The 23,609-nt window shown below is 43.5% G+C and overlaps 1 protein-coding gene across 1 annotated transcript in view; it reads right to left on the minus strand.

The window, feature by feature from the left end:
* Positions 1-13,081: 13,081 nt before the first annotated feature.
* Positions 13,082-23,609, minus strand: part of tmem200b (transmembrane protein 200B) — an 11,465-nt gene continuing 937 nt past the window's right edge. Inside the window, exon 2 of the mRNA XM_004573653.4 lies at positions 13,082-21,386. Within this exon, the coding sequence (XP_004573710.1) occupies positions 20,101-21,336 (1,236 nt within the window). The 5' untranslated portion in view covers positions 21,337-21,386 and the 3' untranslated portion in view covers positions 13,082-20,100. The remainder of the gene's footprint in view (positions 21,387-23,609) is intronic.

Here is a 23,609-nt window from a genome sequence, read left to right on the forward strand (position 1 = left end):
ATCTCACCTGAGACGCCTCTGTTCTCTGGCCCTGGAGGCCGCAAACGCCGACGCAGAGGGAGAAGATCTGGCGTTCTGGTTCGACTGAGACAGCGCACTAACAGACCACCGTTACCCAGTTTATTACTGGCTAATGTGCAGTCTCTGGAGAACAAGCTGTGCGAGCTTCGGGCACGGATCTCATTCCAGCGAGAGATGCGGGACTGCTGCGTGATCTGCCTTACAGAAACCTGGCTATCGGACAAGGTACCGGACTCCGCAATACAACTACCGGGGTTCTCTGTGCACCGCGCGGACAGGTCACAGGATCTTACTGGGAAAAGCAGAGGCGGTGGTGTGTGTTTCATGATCAACAACAGCTGGTGTGATTATGCGAACGTGCACCCGGTCAAATCCTTCTGCTCACCGGACCTGGAGTACCTGATGATTAAGTGCCGGCCATTCTGGCTACCGAGGGAATTTACAGCAGTGATTATTACGGCTGTTTACATTCTCCCACAAGCCGACACTGACCGAGCACTCAGGGAACTGTACAGCGCGATCAGCAGCGAGGAAACCGCACACCCAGAGGCAGCGTTTATCACAGCCGGAGACTTTAATAAGGGAAACCTGAAGAAAGTCTCACCCAAACTCCACCAACACATCCATTTTAACACTCGTGGAGATCGGCTACTCGACCACTGCTACACCTCTTTCCGGGATGCGTACAAAGCCCTCCCCCGCGCCCCATTCGGCCAATCAGATCACCGCTCCATCCTGCTCCTGCCCGCCTACAGGCAGAAGCTGAAACAGGAAGCTCCAACCCGGAGGGCAGTGCACTGTTGGACGGACCAATCGGAGTCTGCGCTGCGGGACTGTTTTGATCACGCGGACTGGGAAATGTTTCACGTGGCTGCTAGGGACATTGATGAATACACAGACTCAGTCTGCGGATTTATCAGGAAATGCATGGAAGATGTCGTCCCATCCAGAACAGTTAAATCCTTCCCAAATCAAAAACCCTGGATTAACGGAGATGTTCGCGTGGCACTGGCGGCACGGAGCACCGCCTTTGCCTCCGCGAACACATCGGACTACAAACATGCACATTACCAACTCCGTAAGACGATCAAAGCAGCCAAACGTGAGTACAGGGACAGGGTGGAACAACAGTTTGACAACCCTCGGAGTATGTGGCAGGGACTAAACACGATCACAGACTTTAGAGGGAAAACCAGCACACCGCAGACCACGGCCTCTCTGTGTGAGGATCTAAACGTATTCTACGCTAGATTCGACACAGCGAACACCATGAGACCGGACAGTGTGCGCACCGCGGATGACGTCAGTGCGCACACTGTGTCTGAGGAGGATGTGCGGAAGTGCTTCAGGAAGGTGAACGCACGCAAAGCTACTGGTCCGGACGGGATTCCCGGCCGCGTCCTCAGGTCATGCGCGGCTCAGCTGGCTGGAGTGTTCACGCACATCTTCAACCTTTCCCTCTCTCTGTCTGTAGTCCCAGCCTGCTTCAAAATGGCCACCATTGTCCCTGTACCCAAATCCTCCACCATCTCCTCATTGAACGACTGGCGACCTGTAGCCCTGACCCCCATCGTAAGCAAATGCTTCGAGAAGCTGGTCAGGGACTTCATCTGCTCTGCACTACCCGACTCACTGGACCCTCTACAGTTTGCATACCGCCACAACAGGTCCACTGATGATGCCATAGCCCTGACACTGTCACACCTGGAGAAGAGAGACACGTATGTGAGGATGCTGTTTGTAGATTACAGCTCAGCATCCAATACCATCGTTCCCTCGAAGCTGGACAGGAAACTGCAGGATCTAGGACTGAGCAGCTCCCTCTGCAGCTGGATCCTTAGCTTCCTGTCTGACAGACGCCAGGTGGTCAGACTGGGCAGCATCACCTCATCCCCCATCACACTGAACACTGGTGCTCCACAGGGGTGTGTACTGAGCCCTCTCCTGTACTCACTCTACACCTACGACTGCACAGCCACTAACAGCTCCAACATCATTGTGAAGTTTGCGGACGACACTACAGTGGTGGGTCTTATCACCAACGGTGATGAGACGGCTTACAGGGAGGAGGTCAGCGCCCTGACCCACTGGTGTCAAGACAACCATCTCACCCTCAACGTCGCAAAGACAAAGGAGTTGATAGTGGACTTCCGGAGGTGCAGAGAAGTACACACCCCCATCACCATCAACGGCGCTGCTGTGGAGAGAGTGAGCAGCTTCCGGTTCCTTGGAGTACATCTGGCTGAGGATCTTACGTGGTCAGTACACACAAACAAAACAGTGAAGAAGGCGCAGCAGCGCCTCTTCTTTCTCAGGAGACTGAAAAGATTCGGCATGAGCCCCCGCATCCTCAGGACCTTCTATCACTGTGCCATTGAGAGCATCCTCACTGGATGCATCACCACCTGGTATGGCAACAGCACCGCCTACAACTGCAAAGCTCTCCAGCGAGTAGTGCGGTGCTCTGAACGGATAATTGGAGGTGAGCTTCCCTCCCTCCAAGACATCTACAGGAAGCGCTGCCTGAGGAAAGCGGGGAGGATCATCAAGGACTCCAGTCACCCCAGCCATAAACTGTTCAGACTACTTCCATCAGGAAGGAGGTTCTGCAGCATCCGGTCCCGTACCAGCAGACTGAGAGACAGCTTCTTCCATCAGGCCATCAGACTGCTGAACACGTCATAGACACCTCAGCTTCACTACTGGAACTTTAACATTATGCACTCCATACTGTACAGTAATGCCACTGTTTTGCACATGTCTCACTCTGTATATTTTATTTATTGTTTACTCTATTTAATTTGTAAAATATGTGTACACACACACACACACGTAGAAAAATATTTAGTATACACATCCAGAAATGCATATACCAGAGGTGTGGACTCGAGTCACATGACTTGGACTCGAGTCAGACTCGAGTCATTAATTTTATGACTTTAGACTTGACTTGAAAAAATGTTCTAAGACTTGTGACTTGACTTGGACTTTTACACCAATGACCTGGGACTTGAATTGGACTTGAACCGGTTTACTTGAAAAGACTTGATATTTTACCCCAAATATAAAATTTAACATGCATATTATATAGAGATTGAAAATGTGACGTCATTCACGGGTAGAACCGCAAAGGATTCTGGGAACTCGTGGCAAGCGGCACGCAGGCTTTCAATTGAAACCAGTCACACAGCGATAAAAAGAAACACAAAAATGTCAAGAAGCTGTTGTGTTATTAACTGCAATAGCTGGTCGCATGACAGCCACGGGAAGCCGACGGGTAAAGAGATCGGTTGTTATCGGATTACGTCGTTGAAGAGAAATTGTTCGAGCCATGTTTCCGAAGTAATAAAGAGGCGACTGGATTGCAGCCATTCAAAGATCAAATATAACGTCCCAGAACACTCCAGCTCACAGGTTAGTCTGCTCCAAGCATTTCCACAAAGGTCAGTCTGCTGTTGTAGTTAATGCGTCATTTTTCTTAACATAATTGGTGATATAGGTTACAAGCAAGTCTGGCGCTGAACAGAAATTGTCGCGCTATGCTCCTTTGTTTATTGTGCATAAATAGTGAATTGTCCTGACAGAATATTGCGTTTCGCTTCTGTTATTATGGTACATTGACAAAAACATATACTTTTATTCACAGGGTAAAACAGTTGTTTTGTATCACTAATTGCCCAGTACGATTACAGCATACAATATTATTGTCACTGCTACATTTCTGTGATGCTACCAGAAATTATTTCCACTGCTAATTAATTACCGTTGAGCTCAAAGGTCCTATTAATAAACGGTTAAGGAATGTGTATTTATGACGACGATTTGTGAGACTGGTAAACTTATGATACGTACGATGGTCTTTACTTTCTACACGGTGCATTTCAAGGTCCTGCACCCATCCGTCGGTAAACTGTACCTGGGCTTGTTGCAGTGACCGGAAGTTACTAAACTTCATGAGTGTGTGCACTCACTCCAAGAAGCGTATAATTATAAATATGCATATAAATATGCTACGATGAGATAGCTGACTTCATCTAACTAGCAAATGTTTTCCAGGCTACGTTGGTGATGCAGTTTTTTTTTAAATTATATATTTTTTAAAATATCATTTATTTATGTATGATATTTTTGTCATGCGATTTTAAAGCCGGTCCTACAACCGCATCCAAGAATAACATGCAGCTTATCTCAGAACCGTCGGTGAAAATTATTCTTGGAGCTAAGTTTAATTGAGCTGCATTTTAAAGAGGTGCAATTTCACAATTTGTGTATATTTTCTAAGTTCACTATTTTGTATGTGTTGAGAAAAACACAGATTTTAAAATTACATGGTCTAATATTTACATTTAGCATATAACTGCAACATGCTTTTTTTCGTTTTTTTTTTAAAGACTCGAAAGGACTTGAAATTCAAAATTTCAGACTTGTGACTTGACTCGGACTTTTACACCAGTGACTTGAGACTCGACTCTGACTTGCCTGACATTACTTGAGACTTGACTTGAGACTTGAGGATAAAGACTTGAGACTTACTTGAGACTTGCAAAACAATGACTTGGTCCCACCTCTGGCATATACTATTATTTATTGTACATATATTTATTAGTTTCAGATGTAGCCATTCTTGTATTTTGCTTGTTTACATTATTGTATTTTGCACAACTCTGTTGCTTGTGAAGCTCGCACACAAGAATTTCACTCACATGTGCTGTACCAATGTACCTGCACATGTGATGTGACAATAAAAGTGATTTGATTTGATTTGATTTGATTTGATTTGATTTGATTTGAAGAAGCATCTATGTCCACTGTGAGCGACCATCTTTGAACAGAGGCGGGGGTTTACGACACCAACTCTCTGCCATCTATAATCCAGTTTTGAGATCCCTTCCCAGACGCCTTAACGCCCACTCACATCCTGGGCCATCTGACCTCAGGAATTCGCATGATAAGGTGGGGCCAGGTTTCACAATGAACTCACCCGAAACTCTGGCTGATTGGGACCCACGCCCAGTTTCACACCTTGGCTCAGGCGATTAGAGGATCATCAGGGGTCCTTTTGTCCCTCTGTGGGGGGAAACTCCCACTAGGTTTATATCTGGGACTCTCCACCATTTGACCTTAGAACTGAAGAAGCTTCTCGGATGAGAGGTGAAACGTCTTCAAGCAACTTAAAGAAGTCCAGACGCTTTTCTTTGCAAGCTCCTTTGACTTTATGTTCCTTGTTTCTTTAGTAAATAGTGCTGTCAGTTTTTGGCTATCCCTGGTGATGAGAGCCTATATTCTTTAGTTAGGTAATATTTAGTTCCCACATTAGTGAGTTGTGTTATTTTCACTTGTGTTTTGTTAATACTGGTCATTTAAGTCTTATCTTTTGTATATTCCATTGTCAAGTCTTCAGTCATTGTTAGTCTTATTACTTTGAGGTTGTATTTTCATTCACTGTGTTCATTCTTGTGCCATCTCTCATCAATGGGTACACCTAGTTCTGTATCTCCCCGCTCCCAGTTTCTCAGCACAAGTCTCTCCAAGTGATTCCTCGTGTGCATGATTTTCTGGTTCTTGCTCCCTAAGTTTGAGCATTTAATCAGTGTTAAATGCTCATTTTGGTGGCACTGTCACTTGGTGTTCGCTCGCTCTGTGGTAGAGTATCACTTCCTGTTCCTGCTCAAACACAGTGGTGTTTCTGAGTAGCTTATCTGCTTAGCAATTTAATTAAAAACTTTTAAATTGATTATTTTTTCATAGTATAATCTTCACGTGCTTCATCCGAAGCACACTTTCTGTGTACTCACTACCTAATTTATAGCCAAAGTATTCACTCACTGTCTCTGTACTGTTTTGCTAGCTTAGCTTAGCTCATAGCCGACTTGTTAGCACCATGGCTACTTCTCCTGTCCCTCCTGCACTTTCCTGCTCATTGTGTCAGATGTTTAGTTACTCCTCGGCCTCCTTTAGCAGTAATGATATCTGTAACAAATGTAGCATATTTGCAGCTCTGGAGGCCAGGATTACTGAATTGGAGACTCGGCTTCGCACCCTTCATTCACCCGTAGCTAGCCAGGCCCCTGTAGCTGGTGCAGCCGAAGATAGCGTAGGCCCCGCTAGCTTTTCCCCAGCAGACCCCAAGCAGCTGGGGAAAGAGGGCGGCTGGGTCACGGTGAGGAGGAAGCATAGTCCTAAACAGAAGCCCCAGGTACACCACCAACCCGTTCATGTGTCTAACCGTTTTTCCCCACTCGGCGACACACCCGCCGGGGGTCAAACTCTGGTAATTGGTGATTTTGTTCTCAGACATGTGAAGCTAGAGACACCGGCAACCATAGTCAATTGCCTTCCAGGGGCCAGAGCAGGCGACATTGAAGGAAATTTAAAACTGCTGGCTAAGGGTAAACGTAAATTCAGTAAGATCATAATTCACGTCGGCAGTAATGACACCCGGTTACGCCAATCTGAGGTCACTAAAATCAATATTGAATCAGTGTGCAACTTTGCACAACAATGTGGGACTCAATCAGACCAGGAGTGACATGTTTAGCCGCATGTTCTCCTTAAATTGCTGGCTGTCTGAGTGGTGTCCCAGAAACGATGTGGGCTTCATAGATAATTGGCAAACCTTCTGGAGGAAACCTGGTCTTGTTAGGAGAGACGGCATCCATCCCACTTTGGATGGAGCAGCTCTCATTTCTAGAAATATGGACAAATTTATTAAACCCCCCAAAATATGACTATCCAGAGTTGGGACCAGGAAGCAGAGTTGCAGTCTTACACGCCTCTCTGCAGCTTCTCTCCTCCTGCTACCCCCCCAAAAACCCATCTCCATAGAGACTGTGTCAGCTTCCAAAAAGACGAAAAACAAGCTAAAAACCAGCAACAAACAACTTAAACATAAACAATTACAAAGAAAGAACAATACAGTATCCACATCTGAACCAAAGAGTAAAACAGTGAAATGTGGATTATTAAATATTAGGTCTCTCTCCTCCAAGTCTCTGTTAGTACATGACTTAATAATTGATCAACAAATTGATTTACTCTGCCTTACAGAAACCTGGTTGCAGCAGGATGATTATGTTAGTTTAAATGAATCAACACCCCCGAGTCATTCTAACTACCAGAAACCTCGAAGCACAGGCCGAGGGGGCGGTGTGGCAGCAATTTTTCACACCAGCCTATTAATTAATGAAAGACCAAGACAGACTTTTAATTCATTTGAAAGCCTGATGCTTAACATTGTCCACCCCAGCTGTGAAACTCAGAAACCAGTCTTACTTGTTATCATCTATCGTCCACCTGGGCCTTACACAGAGTTTCTGTCTGATTTCTCAGACTTTATATCTAATTTAGTTCTGAGCTCAGATAAAATAATTATTGTGGGTGATTTTAACATCCATGTAGATGCTAAAAATGACAGCCTCAACATGGCATTTAATCTGTTATTAGACTCAATTGGCTTCTCTCAAAATGTAAAAGAACCCACCCACCACTTTAATCACACTCTAGATCTTGTTTTAACATATGGCATAGAAACTGAACATTTAACAGTGTTTCCTGAAAACCCTCTCCTGTCTGATCATTTCCTGATAACATTTACATTTACAATAATTGATTACACAGCGGTGGAGAGTAGACTTTATCACAGTAGATGTCTTTCTGAAAGTGCTGTAACTAAGTTTAAGAATATAATCCACCCACTGTTATCATCTTCAATGCCCTGTACCAACACAGAGCAGAACAGCTATCTGAACGCTACTCCAACAGAGGTCGATTATCTTGTTAATAATTTCACCTCCTCACTACGTACGACTCTGGATGCTGTAGCTCCTGTGAAAACTAAGGTCTCTAATCAGAAGTACCTGACTCCGTGGTATAATTCTCAAACACGTAGCCTAAAGCAGATGACTCATAAGCTGGAGAGGAAATGGTGTGTCACAAATTTAGAGGATCATCATTTAACCTGGAGAAATAGTTTGCTGCTTTATAAGAAAGCCCTCCACAAAGCCAGAACATCTTACTATTCATCACTGATTGAAGAAAATAAGAACAACCCCAGGTTTCTCTTCAGCTCTGTAGCCAGGCTGACAAACAGTCAGAGCTCTGTTGAGCCAACCATCGTTAACTAGTAATGACTTCATGAACTTCTTCACAAATAAAATTTTTATCATTAGAGAAAAAATTACCAGTAATCATCCCACAGATGTAATATTATCTACAGCTACTCTTAGTACCATTGATGTTAAGTTAGACTCTTTTTCTCCAATTGATCTTTCTGAGTTAACTTCAATAATTACTTCCTCCAAACCATCTTTTAGATTCCTACAAAACTGCTCAAAGAAGTCCTGCCATTAATTAATGCTTCGATCTTAAACATGATCAACCTCTGCGGCCTGCTGGAGCGGGGGGGGCTAGGAGGAGTTGGCCGTCCGACTGCGGTCTGGAGTGTGGGACCTCCCTGCTGCTGCGGAGTCGGGGCGGTCTGCTTCTCCCCAACGCAGGGAAAAGGGTAACACCACCTGGGTCTGGGTGCAGTTCCCCCCTCCAGGGGCAAGGGTACCTAGACCCGGTTCGTAGAGTACGCTTGGGGAGTGTGATCGTGTGTACAGCGTCTCTTTATGTCTGTCTCCACGTTGGTTGAGTGTGGAGTAAGTGCATATGAGAGCATGAGGGTGGGAATGGATGTTTGTGTCTGTGTGTGCCTGTATGTCTGTGTCTATATGTCAGGTTGGGTATCAGACGCCACCTCTCTGGGGACATCTCAGGCCCTCCAAGGTATGGAGGCCTATCTCCCCCTACCACCACTTCCCCTGCCAGTGGCGGACTCCCTCAGACATCGGTGCGTTGGTGGTTCTTTGTGTCTGGGGATGGGCGTCCGGGTACACACCGGCTCACTCCTTGGCGGCCGCTTATCGGGGCCTGGAGCCTGGGGCTCGCTCGGGCCACTTCGGAGGTGGGGTGCCCTCGGCCTCTCGGCCTGGGGCTCGGTCACTCAGGCACGGCTGGCTGCCGGCGGAGCTCACGGGCGCGTCACTGCAACTCCCCCTGGCTTCTGCTCCGCGGCTGCTGAGTGAGCCCTCATCTGGGACTCTCCTCAGCTCTTACTGGGACAGTGGCGCAGCTGCCCCTCTGTTGGTCTTCCTTGGTCTCTTGTGTTCTGGGGGCCTCTGGATGTCTGGAGTTTTGATCTCCTCCATACCTGCTTCATGCCCTGGAGGACGGGGCTGTGGCCCCCCCACACTCCCTAGCAGATCGTTACATGGAGAAACCTTTGAAATACAAGCATGCTGATCCACACAGGTGTACACACGGGTGTTCACAGACGTGGACTACACCTTTCTTGGCTGCTGCCTCAAAGCACACTGTGCGCTGTCTATCTTGCGTGCTGCACAATATCGTTTATTATTTAGTATCTACTGATATCTACTGCTAGCTAGTTTATTGTGATGGTGCTGTTTTTATTATGTTGCTCTTTGTTGTTTGTTTTCTCTTCTGGTTTTTTATCTCCATACAGGTGACCCAGGTGTTTTGTTTGTTTTTTCTTCCCCCCCTTCTCACCGTCTCTTCTCCCCTTTGGTTTTCTTTCTCTCCCTCTCTTTCTTTCATTCTTTCTCCCTGTCCTATCCCCCAGTCATGTCTGTCCCGTTTGTAGCAACCGAAAATAAAATAAATTCATAATTATAATAAAGGTCAATCAAATGGACCAATATGGCAAGGCCATGATGATCCACTTGGTAAAATAAATCCGCTTGGCATCTTTCTTGGCCTTAAGACAACAATTCTGATGGTAAAGATCCAAATGGGACACAAAAAAAAAAATATGATCAACCTATCTCTAATAATCAGCTATGTACCACAGGCCTTCAAGCTGGCTGTAGTTAAACCTTTACTCAAAAAGCATCTCTAGACCCAGAAGTCTTAGCTAATTATAGGCCAATCTCCAACCTTCCTTTCATATCAAACATCCTTGAAAGAGTAGTTGTCAAACAGCTAACAGATCATCTGCAGAGGTTTATTTGAAGAGTTTCAGTCAGGTTTCAGAGCTCATCACAGCACAGAAAAAGCTTTAGTGAAGGTTACAAATGATCTTCTTATGGCCTCTGACAGTGGACTCATCTCTGTGCTTGTCCTGCTAGACCTCAGTGCAGCGTTCGATACTGTCGACCATAATATCCTACTAGAGCACTTCGCTCTCGCTCTGCAGGCCTACTTGTTGTTCCTAGAGTATTTAAAAGTAGAATGGGAGGCAGAGCCTTCAGTTTTCAGGCCCCTCTTCTGTGGAACCAGCTTCCAGTTTGGATTCAGGAGACAGACACTATCTCTACTTTCAAGATTAGGCTTCAAACTTTCCTTTTTGCTAAAGCATATAGTTAGGGCTGGACCAGGTGACCCTGAATCCTCCCTTAGTTATGCTGCAATAGACGTAGGCTGCCGGGGGATTCCCATGATGCACTGAGTGTTTCCTTTTCTCACTCACTATGTGTTAACAGACCTCTCTGCATTGAATCATATCTGTTATTAACCTCTGTCTCTCTTCCACAGCATGTCTTTATCCTGTCTTCCTTCTCTCACATCAACCAATCACAGGAGATGGCCCCGCCCCTCCCTGAGCCTGGTTCTGCCGGAGGTTTCTTCCTGTTAAAAGGGAGTTTTTCCTTCCCACTGTCGCCAAAGTGCTTGCTCATAGGGGCTCATATGATTGTTGGAGCTTCTTTTTTTTCGTATTATTGTAGGGTCTTTATCTTACAATATAAACCACCTTGAGGCAACTGTTGCTGTAATTTGGCATTACACACATAAATTTGAATTAAATTGAATTGAATGTTTATTAGCATAATGCAAAAGCTGTTTTGACACAGTTTGATGGTTGACACAGAGGCAAACAATTATTCCCACCTATGGCAACCTAACATGCATAACTTTCAACTGACAGATGGAGTACCCAAACAGAAAACACATAAATGGTGAATTTGAACCCAGAACCTTCTTTCTGTGGTTTACAGTCCTAACACCGCACAGTCATGCTGTCCCCATTCAGTTACAATGAATTTAGATAGACCAACTATCAGTAGTGTTTGGTTAAGTCAAGCAGGGCTCTAGAGTGCGACTAATTTGGTCGCAAATGCGACCAAATTTTTCAGTGGTGCGACTAAAAAAAAATATTTGGTTGCACCTGTGCGACCAACTGTTCGGGTAGCAAAAAAAAAAAAAATCTGCAACCTTCCCTGTGGTCAACAACAGACACACATTTTGCCCCTATCGTGGACTAAACCAATCAGAGATAGTAAGGGGCGGGACCTCTCTGATTGGCCGTGGTCCAGTTGAAAGTGCAGGTGGAAGTGGGAGGTGAGTAGCTTGAATAAAGCCATATCAATTCATTAAATCCTGACTCGACTTTTAAATATAACTGTGTTTTGCCAGAAACGCCAGATTCTCAGATTAAAGCTCACAAAACCATTTCAACAACAACCAAACAGCAGATGAGAGCAGGTACACGGACTCCACACAAAGACGTAAACACAGACCCGACGCATCAGAATCAACTTTGTCTTTCTCGGCTTTCTCACCCAACGGCCCGTAGACGGACACGCTGTCGGAGCTCAGCGATCCTGATGCGTCCGGTCCGCGCTGTGTTTACGTCTTTTTGCGCTGATTCTGAGCTGCAGGTTTTGTCTCTCCAACCAAAATTCGCCGAGCCAGCAGCAAAAGAAGCAGCAAACTGCGCTTCACATTTGATCAATGTCATCATGAATTTTTGCTTCCACGACTATTAAAACCACACTCCATGCACAGCTCTCTCTCTCTCTCTCTCTCTCTCTCTGTACTTCAAGAACAGTTTCCCGTCTCCAATCTCTGTTTTCTGTATTATTCATTCGCTTATTAGGACAAAGGGTCTAAAGACCTGAGTAACACTCTGGGCAACTTTGGGCTGACTCAGCATGTAACAGAGGCCACACATAATAGAGGACACACTCTTGACCTACTGATCTCCAAAGGCCTGAGCATTTCAAAGGTTACTGTGTCTGATGTGGGCCTGTCTGATCATTACTGTGTTTTCTTTGAAAGTAAAATCTCAGCCCACACAAATATATCAACAACAGTGATCACAAAACGGTGTATAACTGAAGACAGTAGTGAGATCTTTAACCAGGTCTTCCCATTAACACCTGACCTGTCCAAAGGTTCAGTCAATGAGCTCGTCAATAGCTTCAATGCTAACATGTTAAATGTAATGGACACTATTGCTCCCATTAAGGTGAAGGTTATCTCTGGAAGGAAAAAGTCTCCATGGAGAAACTTCACACTAGTGAAAAATGAAAAAAAGAGAGTGTAGGAAAGCTGAGCGCAGATGGAGAAAAACAAACCTCCAGGTTCATTATGACATTTATAAAGAGAAACTTCACAATTATAATTTACAACTGAGGAGTGCAAGGAGGTCCTACTTCTCTGACATCATCACTAAAAACAGCCATAATGCTCGGGTCTTATTTTCTACAGTTGACAGGCTAACAAACCCTCCTGTGTCAGTGGCAGCTGAACTTCATTCGACCATGGCCTGCAATGACTTTGCCAAATTCTTCACTGAAAAAATCCAAAAAATTAGACAAGCAATTGGTACATCAACAGCAGATCCAGGATATGTACTGTGTCCACCAAAAAACTGTTTAAACACCATGAAACAGTTTCAACCTATTAACAGCAAAGACCTGGAGGACATCTTAGGTCAACTGAACTCCTCCTCCTGCTGTTTAGATGTCCTGCCAACAAGTTTTTTCAAAAAGGTCTCAAAGACTTTAGAGTCAGACCTGTTACAGATCGTCAACTTTTCTTTATTATCAGGTGTGTTTCCAGAATCACTAAAAACTGCTGTAATCAAACCTATACTGAAAAAGGACAATCTTGACAAGACACAAATGAACAACTACAGGCCGATCTCAAATCTCCCGTTTTTAAGTAAGATCATTGAAAAAGCAGTTTCTCAACAGCTCAGTTACTTCTTAAAACAGAATAATTGCTACGATGCCTTCCAGTCAGGTTTTAGACAGAACCACAGCACTGAAACCGCTCTGACCAAAGTGTTTAATGACATATGTCTGAACACAGACAGTGGAAAAATGTCAGTCCTAGTTTTACTGGATCTCAGTGCAGCATTTGATACAGTTGACCACAACATATTACTCAAACGACTGGAGAACTGGACAGGTCTTTCAGGAACTGTACTAAACTGGTTCAAAACATACGTAGAAAACAGGAAATACTTTGTATCAATAGGTAACTTCACATCTGAGCAGACAAGTATCACATGTGGAGTTCCCCAAGGTTCCATCTTGGGACCCCTTCTGTTTAACATCTACATGCTCCCACTGGCACAGATTATAAAGAACAACAAAATAAACTATCACAGCTGTGCAGATGACACACAAATATATATCACAATGTCACCAGGAGACCGAGGCCCTGTACAGGCTCTTGGTAAATGCATTGAGGAAATCAATGACTGGTTGTGCCACAATTTTCTCCAGCTAAACAAAAACAAACTGAGGTAATAGTCTTTGGAGCCAAAGAAAAACGATTACAGGTCACCAGAGAACTTCAATCTATACATCTAAAAACCACAAACCAGGCGAGAAATGTGGGTGTAGTGATGGATGCAGACCTAAACTTAGAAAAACACATTAAGACAATAACAAAGTCAGCTTACTATCACCTCAAGAATATTTCAAGGATAAAAGATCTGATGTCTCAACAGGACCTGGAAAAACTAGTCCATGCATTCATCTTTAGTAGGCTTGATTACTGTAACAGCATCTTTACAGGTCTACCTAAAAAATCAGTCAGACAACTACAGCTCATTCAGAACTCTGCTGCTCGAGTCCTCACTAAGACCAAAAAAGTGGACCACATCAGTCCAGCTCTGAGGTCTTTACACTGGCTGCCTGTCCGTCAGAGGATAGACTTTAAAGTCCTGATGCTGGTCTATAAAGCTCTGAATGGTTTAGGACCAAAATACATCAGTGACCTCCTGACCCAGTATGAACCTTCCAGATCCCTCAGGTCATCTGGATCCGGTCTTTTATCAGTTCCCAGAGTCAGAACCAGACACGGAGAAGCTGCATTCAGCTTTTATGCTCCTTATATCTGGAACAAACTCCCAGAAAGCCTCAGATCAGCTGAAACACTCAGTTTATTTAAATCCAGGTTGAAGACTCACCTGTTCTCAGCTGCATTTGAATAAAGCACCAAATCCACACTTTAAGCTTAAATTTCAAAACTTACATTTTAACTACTGATTTTATCTACTGTTCTGATTTTATCTGTTTTGATTTTATATACTGTTTTGTTTGTTTGTTTGTTAATTAGTTTGTTTGTTTGTTTGCTTGTTTTAATCAATTTTAAATCATGCTTTTTATTTGTTTTTGTTTCTAATGTCTCTGTAAAGCACTTTGAATCACCTTGTTGTTGAATTGTGCTATACAAATAAACTTGCCTTGCCTTGCCTTATTACCCACCAGTCTACCGTTGTTTACAGCGCTGTCGGCTGCTGTCTTTTTCTTTTCTTTTTCTTTTTCACTTAAATGACCTTGGACAAGAAAGCCTATTTTTTCTGTTGTTCAATACTGAAGAAATTTAAACTTTATATGCAGAACATTGTAGAATATTTTTAAGGTTATCTGCTATAAAAAGCCAGACCAGGAAAATCTCCTTCATGTTTTTCTGTTTTATTCTCAGTTACTTTCACACAAAGGCATCTGCTGTGATGTTCACAATTCTGATGAAGTCAGTACTGATAAATGATCAGAATTATAATATTTCTGACTGTCTGAGGCTAAGTTGAATCGAATCGGGACTTTGAAAACTGGAATCGAATGGATTATAGAAATCAGTGATGATACCCAGCCCTAGTGAGCAGCCTAGGCACGACAGAAGTGGATGTAGCTGTAATAGGAAAAGAACTATTGCTAACTTTTCTGTTAAGGCCTGATGCTTCTGAAATTCATAGCCAGCTCTGACACGGTGTCATCAATCTTTGAATGCTGAAAAAGCACAGTGTATCCAGAAAAACACATTATATTAATTATTATAAAATTTGTGTGCGCCTAACTTTTGTGCCGGTACGCCCAACTTTTTAAAGTTAGGCGTACCGGCACGACCATGGCAAAAAGTTAGTCTAGAGCCCTGTCAAGACAGTTTTACTTTACTGGTTTTAGTTTTTATGCTAATAATCTGGTGTAACTAATGTCACTAGTTATATTATTCAATATAATACAATACAATACAACTTTATTTATATAGCACATTTAAAACCGAAGGTACACCAAAGTGCTTCACAACAAGATTAAAACATAAGATATAAGATAAAAGTCTATAACAGACAACAAAAAACCCAAAAAAGTACAGACAAAATAAGAAATAAAACATTAGAGCATAGTTTAGAAGATAAAATTACTGGGTATTCATAAATATAAGGTGGGGGTATTTATACAGCGGAACATTAGTAGAAGATAAATAACATAAGGGTAAAATATAGGGGATGTGCACTAACTGAAAATGTTCGGTCAAACAGGTAAGTTTTTAACTGAGATTTAAATGAATAGATGCGTGAATAGCAGTCTGTTACTGTTACTGTCTTGGAGTGACTGTAACCCACATCATTTCCTTAGGAATTATTAAAGTATTCTGATTCTGATTTATTATTTCATGAAAAATGAGCTCATTTTCAACTTGATTTCATGTTTCAACATTTCTCAAACATTTTGGACAAAGAGCAACAAAAGGCTGGAAACTGAGTGCCTAAAAGAAAAAGCTGGATGAACGTGTGGCATCTGACTGGGTTATTTAGCAGTAGGCCACTAATATACCCGCGCAGAAGAAGAGCATCTTATAGAATACGTTTCTCAGAAGCAAAGATGGGCAGCAGTTCAACAGTCTGTGAACAAATTGTGGAACAATTACAGAATAAATCTCCTTGAGATAAAATTGTGAAGACTTTGAATATCATCTAGAGTACATATCATCAAAAGATCCTGATAGTCTGGAGGAATCTTTGTGCACAAGGGACCAGGACAAAAAATAATATTGAATGTCCGCGATCTCTGAGCGTTAATCCATCAAAAACGGGCATGACTGTGTCATGGAAATCACTGCAAGGGCTCAGGAACACTTAAAGACATCAATGTCTGTCTGAATGCAGCTCCTCATGCTGTACATAAATGTGGGTTAACGGCATGGTGACTTCCATGAAGAAGCAAGTACGTTACAAAGAAGCCACAGGTAAAAATGATCCAGAAACCATCCAGCTTGTTTTCAGGGCTCAGCTACAAAGCCTGTCTGGATCAACAGCATCAATGCTCAGGTGCATATACAGGTGTTAGAGCAGCATATGTTCCTTCAGACATCTTTCTCAGGTATGGCCTTGCATATTTCAACAAGACAGTCCTACACTGCATACTGCAACTATTACAACAGCATGACTTCACAGAAGACCCAGGACTGCAGCTAGAATCTCATGTTGGACAATCTTAAAACCTTACGTTTTTCTCAGTTTAAACATTTGATGTTTTCTGTGCTCTATTGTGAATACAATGTGTTGACCCATGAACCGTTTTTTATTCACATTTAGAGTGTCCCAGCCTTTTTGAAACCGAGCTTGTACTTGGCTTTTTTCACAGCTTTCACTGCAGCAGAAAGTTGCAGCTTGCAATCTTGTGTAGTAAAAATCCTGTTTGCTTTTAGTTTTTTTTTTCTTTTTTTTTATTGCTCTCCTCCGAATTGAGAGCTGCAAATGCTGGTTTAACAACTTGGTCACAACATCCCAGTGGGGAAAAATCCTAAGTGCTACGTGCCACATTCACTTTAAAACACCTGTAGTTGCTCCGTTAGGGGATAGCAGTAACATGATTTGCAAGAAGCTGCAGCAAAAAAAACCCTTTACCTTAAAACTGATGGGATGAAAGAACTTCAATTCCGTTTTATTTGTACAGTACCAGATGACAACAACAGTTACTTCAAGGTGCTTTATATTGTAAGGTAAACCCACAATAATACATACAGAGAAAAACCCAACAATCATATGACCCCCTATGAGCAAGCACTTTGGCGACAGTGGGAAGGAAAAACTCCCTTTTAACAGGAAGAAACCTCCGGCAGAACCAGGCTCAGGGAGGGGCGGGGCCATCTGCTGTGATTGGTTGGGGTGATAGAAGGAAGACAGGATAAAGACATGCTGTGGAAGAGAGACAGAGGTTAATAACAGATATGATTCAATGCAGAGAGGTCTGTTAACACATAGTGAGTGAGAAAGGTGACTGGAAAGGAAAAACTCAATGCATCATGGGAATCCCCGGCAGCCTACGTCTATTGCAGCATAACTAAGGGAGGATCCAGGGTCACCTGGTCCAGCCCTAACTATATGCTTTAGCAAAAAGGAAAGTTTGAAGCCTAATCTTGAAAGTAGAGATAGTGTCTGTCTCCTGAATCCAAACTGGAAGCTGGTTCCACAGAAGAGGGGCCTGAAAACTGAAGGCTCTGCCTCCCATTCTACTTTTAAATACTCTAGGAACAACAAGTAGGCCTGCAGAGCGAGAGCGAAGTGCTCTAATAGGCTGATATGGTACTACAAGGTCATTAAGATAAGATGGGGCCTGATTATTTAAGACCTTGTATGTGAGGAGCAGGATTTTGAATTCTGGATTTAACAGGAAGCCAGTATAATCACAACTGACATGTGCTGGTGTGGTAATAATTACTCAGCTCTTGTGCACATGCTGCTATTCAGTGCTTCCCAGATCCTAATGTATTTGGCTACATTAGCTAATGGACAGTAACAATTATGTGCAAATGACTGTGTCTGAATGCTGAATGCTTAACAAAGCCATTCACTCCAGAAGCCTCTACTCTCGTTGCTTTGGTTGGCAGTGTGGAGACAGCTTGCAGAGACCAGTTGAGCAAATGACAACAAGACCCAATGTCTGGCACAAAAGTTCTAAATTATGATCTCATTTTTCACATCTACACCTTTTTGCAGCTCTGTAATTTTCTACTTTCCTGTACTTTTGCCACAGAGCGCAGGAGGTCCTGCCTGCTAGCTTTATGAGCTGTTAGAAACCTAGAGGCCATCTTGTAAACGACCAATTAAATAAGAGGAGATCATGAGGGACTGCATACCTGCCCTGAAGGAACAATAAAAGCTAAGGAGAGGGGAGGGATATGGAGCTATACATCAGGCTTTGCTGAGGATAATTGCAACTGGAGGATTTCGGGAGGGATGCGAAAGTCCAGATCCCAGTTCTATGTTTTTAATATACAAGGTCTCCTGTGAAGAATGGGATTGTCAGTGATATGTGTAGAGAGGACAGTGTGCATAAATGAGATGACAGCAAAGATGTTACTTTTGCTTTGCCTTATATTTATAACACGGGAATGGTAATGTTATATAATTTGGTGTCCAGCACAGGGCAAGGCAGTCAGTGGTTGTTCTGCACATATTGCTTGGTATGCATATAGATACATGTGGCATACAGAGCAGGCAGCACAGACAAAAAGAAAAGCAGAGTAGTGTTGATTCAAAGGAACATGGAGCGATGGCCCCTGCACATCTGCACATAAGGAGCGCCCAGGAGACTGCAATTCATCGTCTTCTTCCTCTATGACACACACCCAGCTGTATGCAGTAACAGCAACCTTACTAAATCTAAGTGGAGTCGCAGGGTTGCCTTGTCCACACAATCCATTCAGTCCATTGATCAAAGGATGATGTGACGAGAGTGGAAGATGTGTGGGGGCTTGGTCACCCTCCTCATAAATACTGGGCACACTATGAAAGAGTTGACTGGACACCAGAAGAAGGGGGCATCCCTGTATTCATTACAAGATGATACTGCATTCACCAGGAGAAGCACAACAAACAATTCTTCCTTCAATAATCTTTTTGTTAACTTGGATCTTATTGTCATAGGTTTGGTCACCATTTTTAGTCATGACAAAAACACTAACCAAATGATCAGACAGACTAGTTACTAAATTAGTAGCACTTTGCTTTCATACACAATCATTTAACAAATATCTTATAGTCCCAAGCAGCCATTGCTAAATGTTAATGTGGATTAACGTGGGTTATAAACCACTATTAAATGTTTGTGAACTGCTCTAAAAGGTAAATAACGAGACATCAAACCTTAATGAAGACACATGTAATTAAAATGTTATGTTTTGCATTTTATGGAGTAGCTAAAATAACAGAAAATGAGTCAACAGTCATCAGCTGCAGGATCGGGTGTTGGCTCTTTGTTGCAGTTTTTTAACATTAAAGGTCCATTTTGAAGCTATCAGTGATGGGCTTAATGTAACACACTAGAACAGCAAACATGAAGTACAGGCTGACACTGCTGGTCTTCTGATGTTTGGCACAATGTTATCATGACCGATTCTGTAGGAAATGGGTATACACCTATCTACACACACACACACACACACACACACACACACGAGAATAAGATCCAAGTTGTTTTAAATCAGAATAACCATTTGTTACTACTTATGCATATAAAACCAACAATGACATCACTTGCATAAGAATTGAGATGCAACATATTGCATATTGTACATCACTGTCATGCATTGCATTTGGAATAGGGAAAAAAGTCCCATGTTCATACACTGGTTGCATTTCTCTTTATGGACTCCGGAGTCCGAGTAGTTTGGTTCTGAACTGACTGCACAGTGTAAACAGTCTCTCTCCTTTTACTGTGTGCATGCTGTGTTCCAGAAACAGGCAAACACATTTTGGCAACATACAAGTTGATTTATTGCAATGCTGCCAACCCAAACAGCAGAAGTAAACACTGTGATCCCCTCAGCTGCATCAGTGTAGGGGATGTATATTGTTCATCTCCTTGAATGATAGAAAACATCTGCCACATCCAGCCAAGCAAACGCTGTGTATCAATACTCCACTGAAGCTTGGGAAAGAGCTCATAGAAATGCCGTACTCCAAATATTCCTGGGCTCGGTTATTCTCTGCCCTGCACAGAAGTGAAAACTAAAATCAAATCGAGATATAATTATTCCATTCTGGGTTTGCAGCCATCACTGGAAAGGCCCAGATCCAAAACTTGTATCCCCCTGAGAGCACTGGTGCTCCAACTGGTCCAGCAGTTTTTCCACCGAGTCTTCTTTGTTCTCCAGTTTCAGGTATCGTCTGCCGTTGCCCAGATCTAGCCGAGGCCAGCTTTGGTGAGTCTGCTCTGCAGAATCGGCAACCTGTCCAAGAACGTTTACACAAACCTGTGAGCTCGCCTCCATACGAGTGACTTCAAGCTGATTTGCCTGAATGTGCTCTCTCTCCATACACCTACCAGTTCGCTTTGTGTAAGGGTTAGTCCTGTAGCTCATACTGTGGCAGCGCCTTGGTTGAGCAGCTGGGACATCAACTTCATCCACCCCTAAGGTGGACATGGAGCCTGCAGATACCAGGCACACATTGGTCTTAACAAGTGGGCCAGTGTGTGAACTGCAGCTGGCTCTCTCTTCACATTTAGCACCCAGCTGTGCATTAAAGTCAGTCTGACTGGAATTGCATGAGCTGGAGAGGGAAGCTTTGGCGGAACACGGAGGCTTTGACTCCTGGTGGTGGAGGCCTTCCATCGGAAGAACAGCTTGCTGGTAGAAACCCTCCATGCTGTGCCCCTGGTCTACGGTGCTTCTGCTCTGGAGCAGGGGCTCAGAGGTGGCCAGCTGCTGCAGACAGAGAATGTTGAGATGGGCAGCTGGTAGACTGCTAACCCACTGGTAGTGTTTGGCCATCGAATTGGCTGCTGCTATTTCTTTAAGGTCAGCTGAAGGCACAGCCGCAGACACAGAGCAGATAACACTGCGCATCTGGGCCAGCAGCATCTGAGTCTCTCTGTCCCTGTTTTCGTACAGGACAGTGTTGGCACATATGAGGATGAAGAGACCCACCCCCATGATGACTGGTCCCAACAGCTTCATCCTCTCACTGTGAATGAGACTGGCTGTGGACAGGAAGCCCTTGGGTCCCAGACTCCAGCCGGAAGTCTGTGATTCAGAGGCGCTTTCCCCATCTGCAGCTCCCAGGATGGACGACCTTGATATCTGATAGGGCCAGTATCCTGCCACAGCCAGAGCAGTGCCAACAACCACCACAACCACGCCAAGCACTAGGAACGCTCCAGGCATGGAGCGGATGCGAAGCTTGCCTCGGATCAACCTCTCCTTCTTCTTTCTACTTCGTAAGGTGAAGCGAGACTTTGGTTGGCAGGCAGGTGAGCTTGGCCTAACTGCTTGAGATTTCTTGGTCTTCATGGCACAGATTAGTCCAGAGCTCTTGGTCTGAGTCACAACCCGTCAGAGTGCTTTAGGAAGGAGGAAATGTAAAGAGTTAATGTCTCTGTTCATTCAAACACATGCAATGGCTGCAACTATGTTCACAGTACAGAGATGTCTGAACTTTTTCATGGTGGCTGAGGTGACAGTGAACACGTTCATTGTGGCTGTCTGAGTGAAGCTCGGTCTGGATCTCCCTGGTGATACTGTTAAACTGCAGCAGACAGTGATACACACCACTAACCCACCTTTGTCACGCTCTCAGTCCTCGGGCTACAAAGGCTAATGCCAAAATTAATGCTAATCTAAACCTTCATGTTATCACTGCACAAGAAAACCAGAGATGGCAGCCTGAGGACAGACACGGGGGCAAATGTTTGAAATGAATAATATTTGAAGAGGCCTTCAAAAATATTTTGTAATGGGAGTATTTTTCAGTTTTAGTATTTACTTATTCATATGTTTAGACCTGCCAGAGCTCACTGTAGTTACTGGCCACCTGACAGTGGGTTTTTCCCCAGAGTTAATCACCAAAACCTTCAAACGTCCACATCTGTGGAGAGCTTGTAAATTAAATGAGGTACAAACAAAAGTACAGAAGCACTCACATATTTGCTGTTCTTCCTAAGTTCCTGTACAGTAATGAACAAAGAAAAGTGAAATGGAAAAGCCAGTCGCAGTGACTGCAGCATGCACCAAAGAGCGTAAAATGTTCCCTTTGTCCTTCGGTGAATGCTTAAGAAGAGTGCCAAATACACAAAGTAATAATGCACTCAGCTCTAAATCTTAAAGACATATGAGGGTGCCTGCTCTTAATCAAGTATAAGAGTGGGTACCTTAACCCATCATTAAGTACGTTATTGCTACAGTTCTGAAACCACTGCACGTCTCGTGTTTGTACTGCAAATTCTTTTTACTTAAGCACTGACCTGCCTATTGTCTGTTGATACGTTTCCTTGGGTTTTTCAACTTTCTTGACCTCTTAAACACGTTAAATATGTTTTATTGTGAATAAAATATGGGTTCATCAGACAACATCCAGCTTTTTGTGGAAAGACTTGTATATAAAACATAAAATAGAGCGAACCAGCTTGTTGTTTACGTTTTACAGAAACATTAATGTCCGACATCAGTCTCAGTGTTCTCATTGAACTTGTTTTATCAGGCAGCTGATTTTATCATAAAAGCTCAGATGAGGCATCTACGATAGACTGACTACCGCCTGCTGGGAAAATGTGAGGAAAGGGTGGATATCAGCAGGACCCAAAACCTTTCTGTTCATGAAGAAGAGCCTGTGTGTATTTAGTAATAAAGAGTACATGCATTAAACACACATTTCTGTGCCCAATGATACTGTCATGTTCAAGTGAACTTCCCAGTGATATTAAATTCTTTAACAACTGTATTATATATTAGATATTATATCAACAATCCCTACAATAGCGTCCTACATGAAAAAGCAATGAATTCATTCATGCAAACAATCAGGAAAGTATTTTATCAGTACAGACGCCTTAATGTGAGATGTAAGCAGGCTGTCAGTGTTAAAGAATCTGACTATGGAAAAAAGTCATGTCACCATTTCATCCGAGGCCACAGACACAGGAAGTCGTGAAGAAGTTAATCATGAGGACGACATTCAGAAGGCAACACAAAAACATCCAGTGCCACGAGTTAGTGGCTGACGTCAGGCCGGGCCTTTGATTTCACACAGGGTAATTATTACACAGTGACTGGTAGATTTCTGTTTATAAGATCAAACATTAAAAGTTTGAACAGATCATTTTCTCTTAATGATCAACTGATGACATCACAGCTATCCCCTGCTCATGTGATAACCAAATGTCGTTAAATCTCCATGTATTAAATAAATGTGCTGACCAGTACACACACACACACACACACACACACACACACACACACACACACACACACACACACACACACACACACACATCTGTATTCCCCTCTGCCGTGGGATTAACGCTGCAGTAACAAAAATGAGAGAAGCAGCAGACTGCATTCAGCAGCTGTGGCACAAGTTTGTGTCGGTGAGGGTGTGATATGCTGCATGGTTGCACATGACGGTAAATGTACGCCTGATCCGGATGATGCGCTGAACTCCGATTACCCTGTGGTCATGTAATTACGCAGGAATGACACAGACAGGAGCGCAGCGTCTGCTGGAAAGGACTTTCTCTACAGTGTGGCTCTGGAAGCCCACACTCAGTGTGTCATTGACACAGTCATAC

Source organism: Maylandia zebra, linkage group LG22, assembly GCF_041146795.1.
Source record: "Maylandia zebra isolate NMK-2024a linkage group LG22, Mzebra_GT3a, whole genome shotgun sequence".
Taxonomy (NCBI): domain Eukaryota; kingdom Metazoa; phylum Chordata; class Actinopteri; order Cichliformes; family Cichlidae; genus Maylandia; species Maylandia zebra.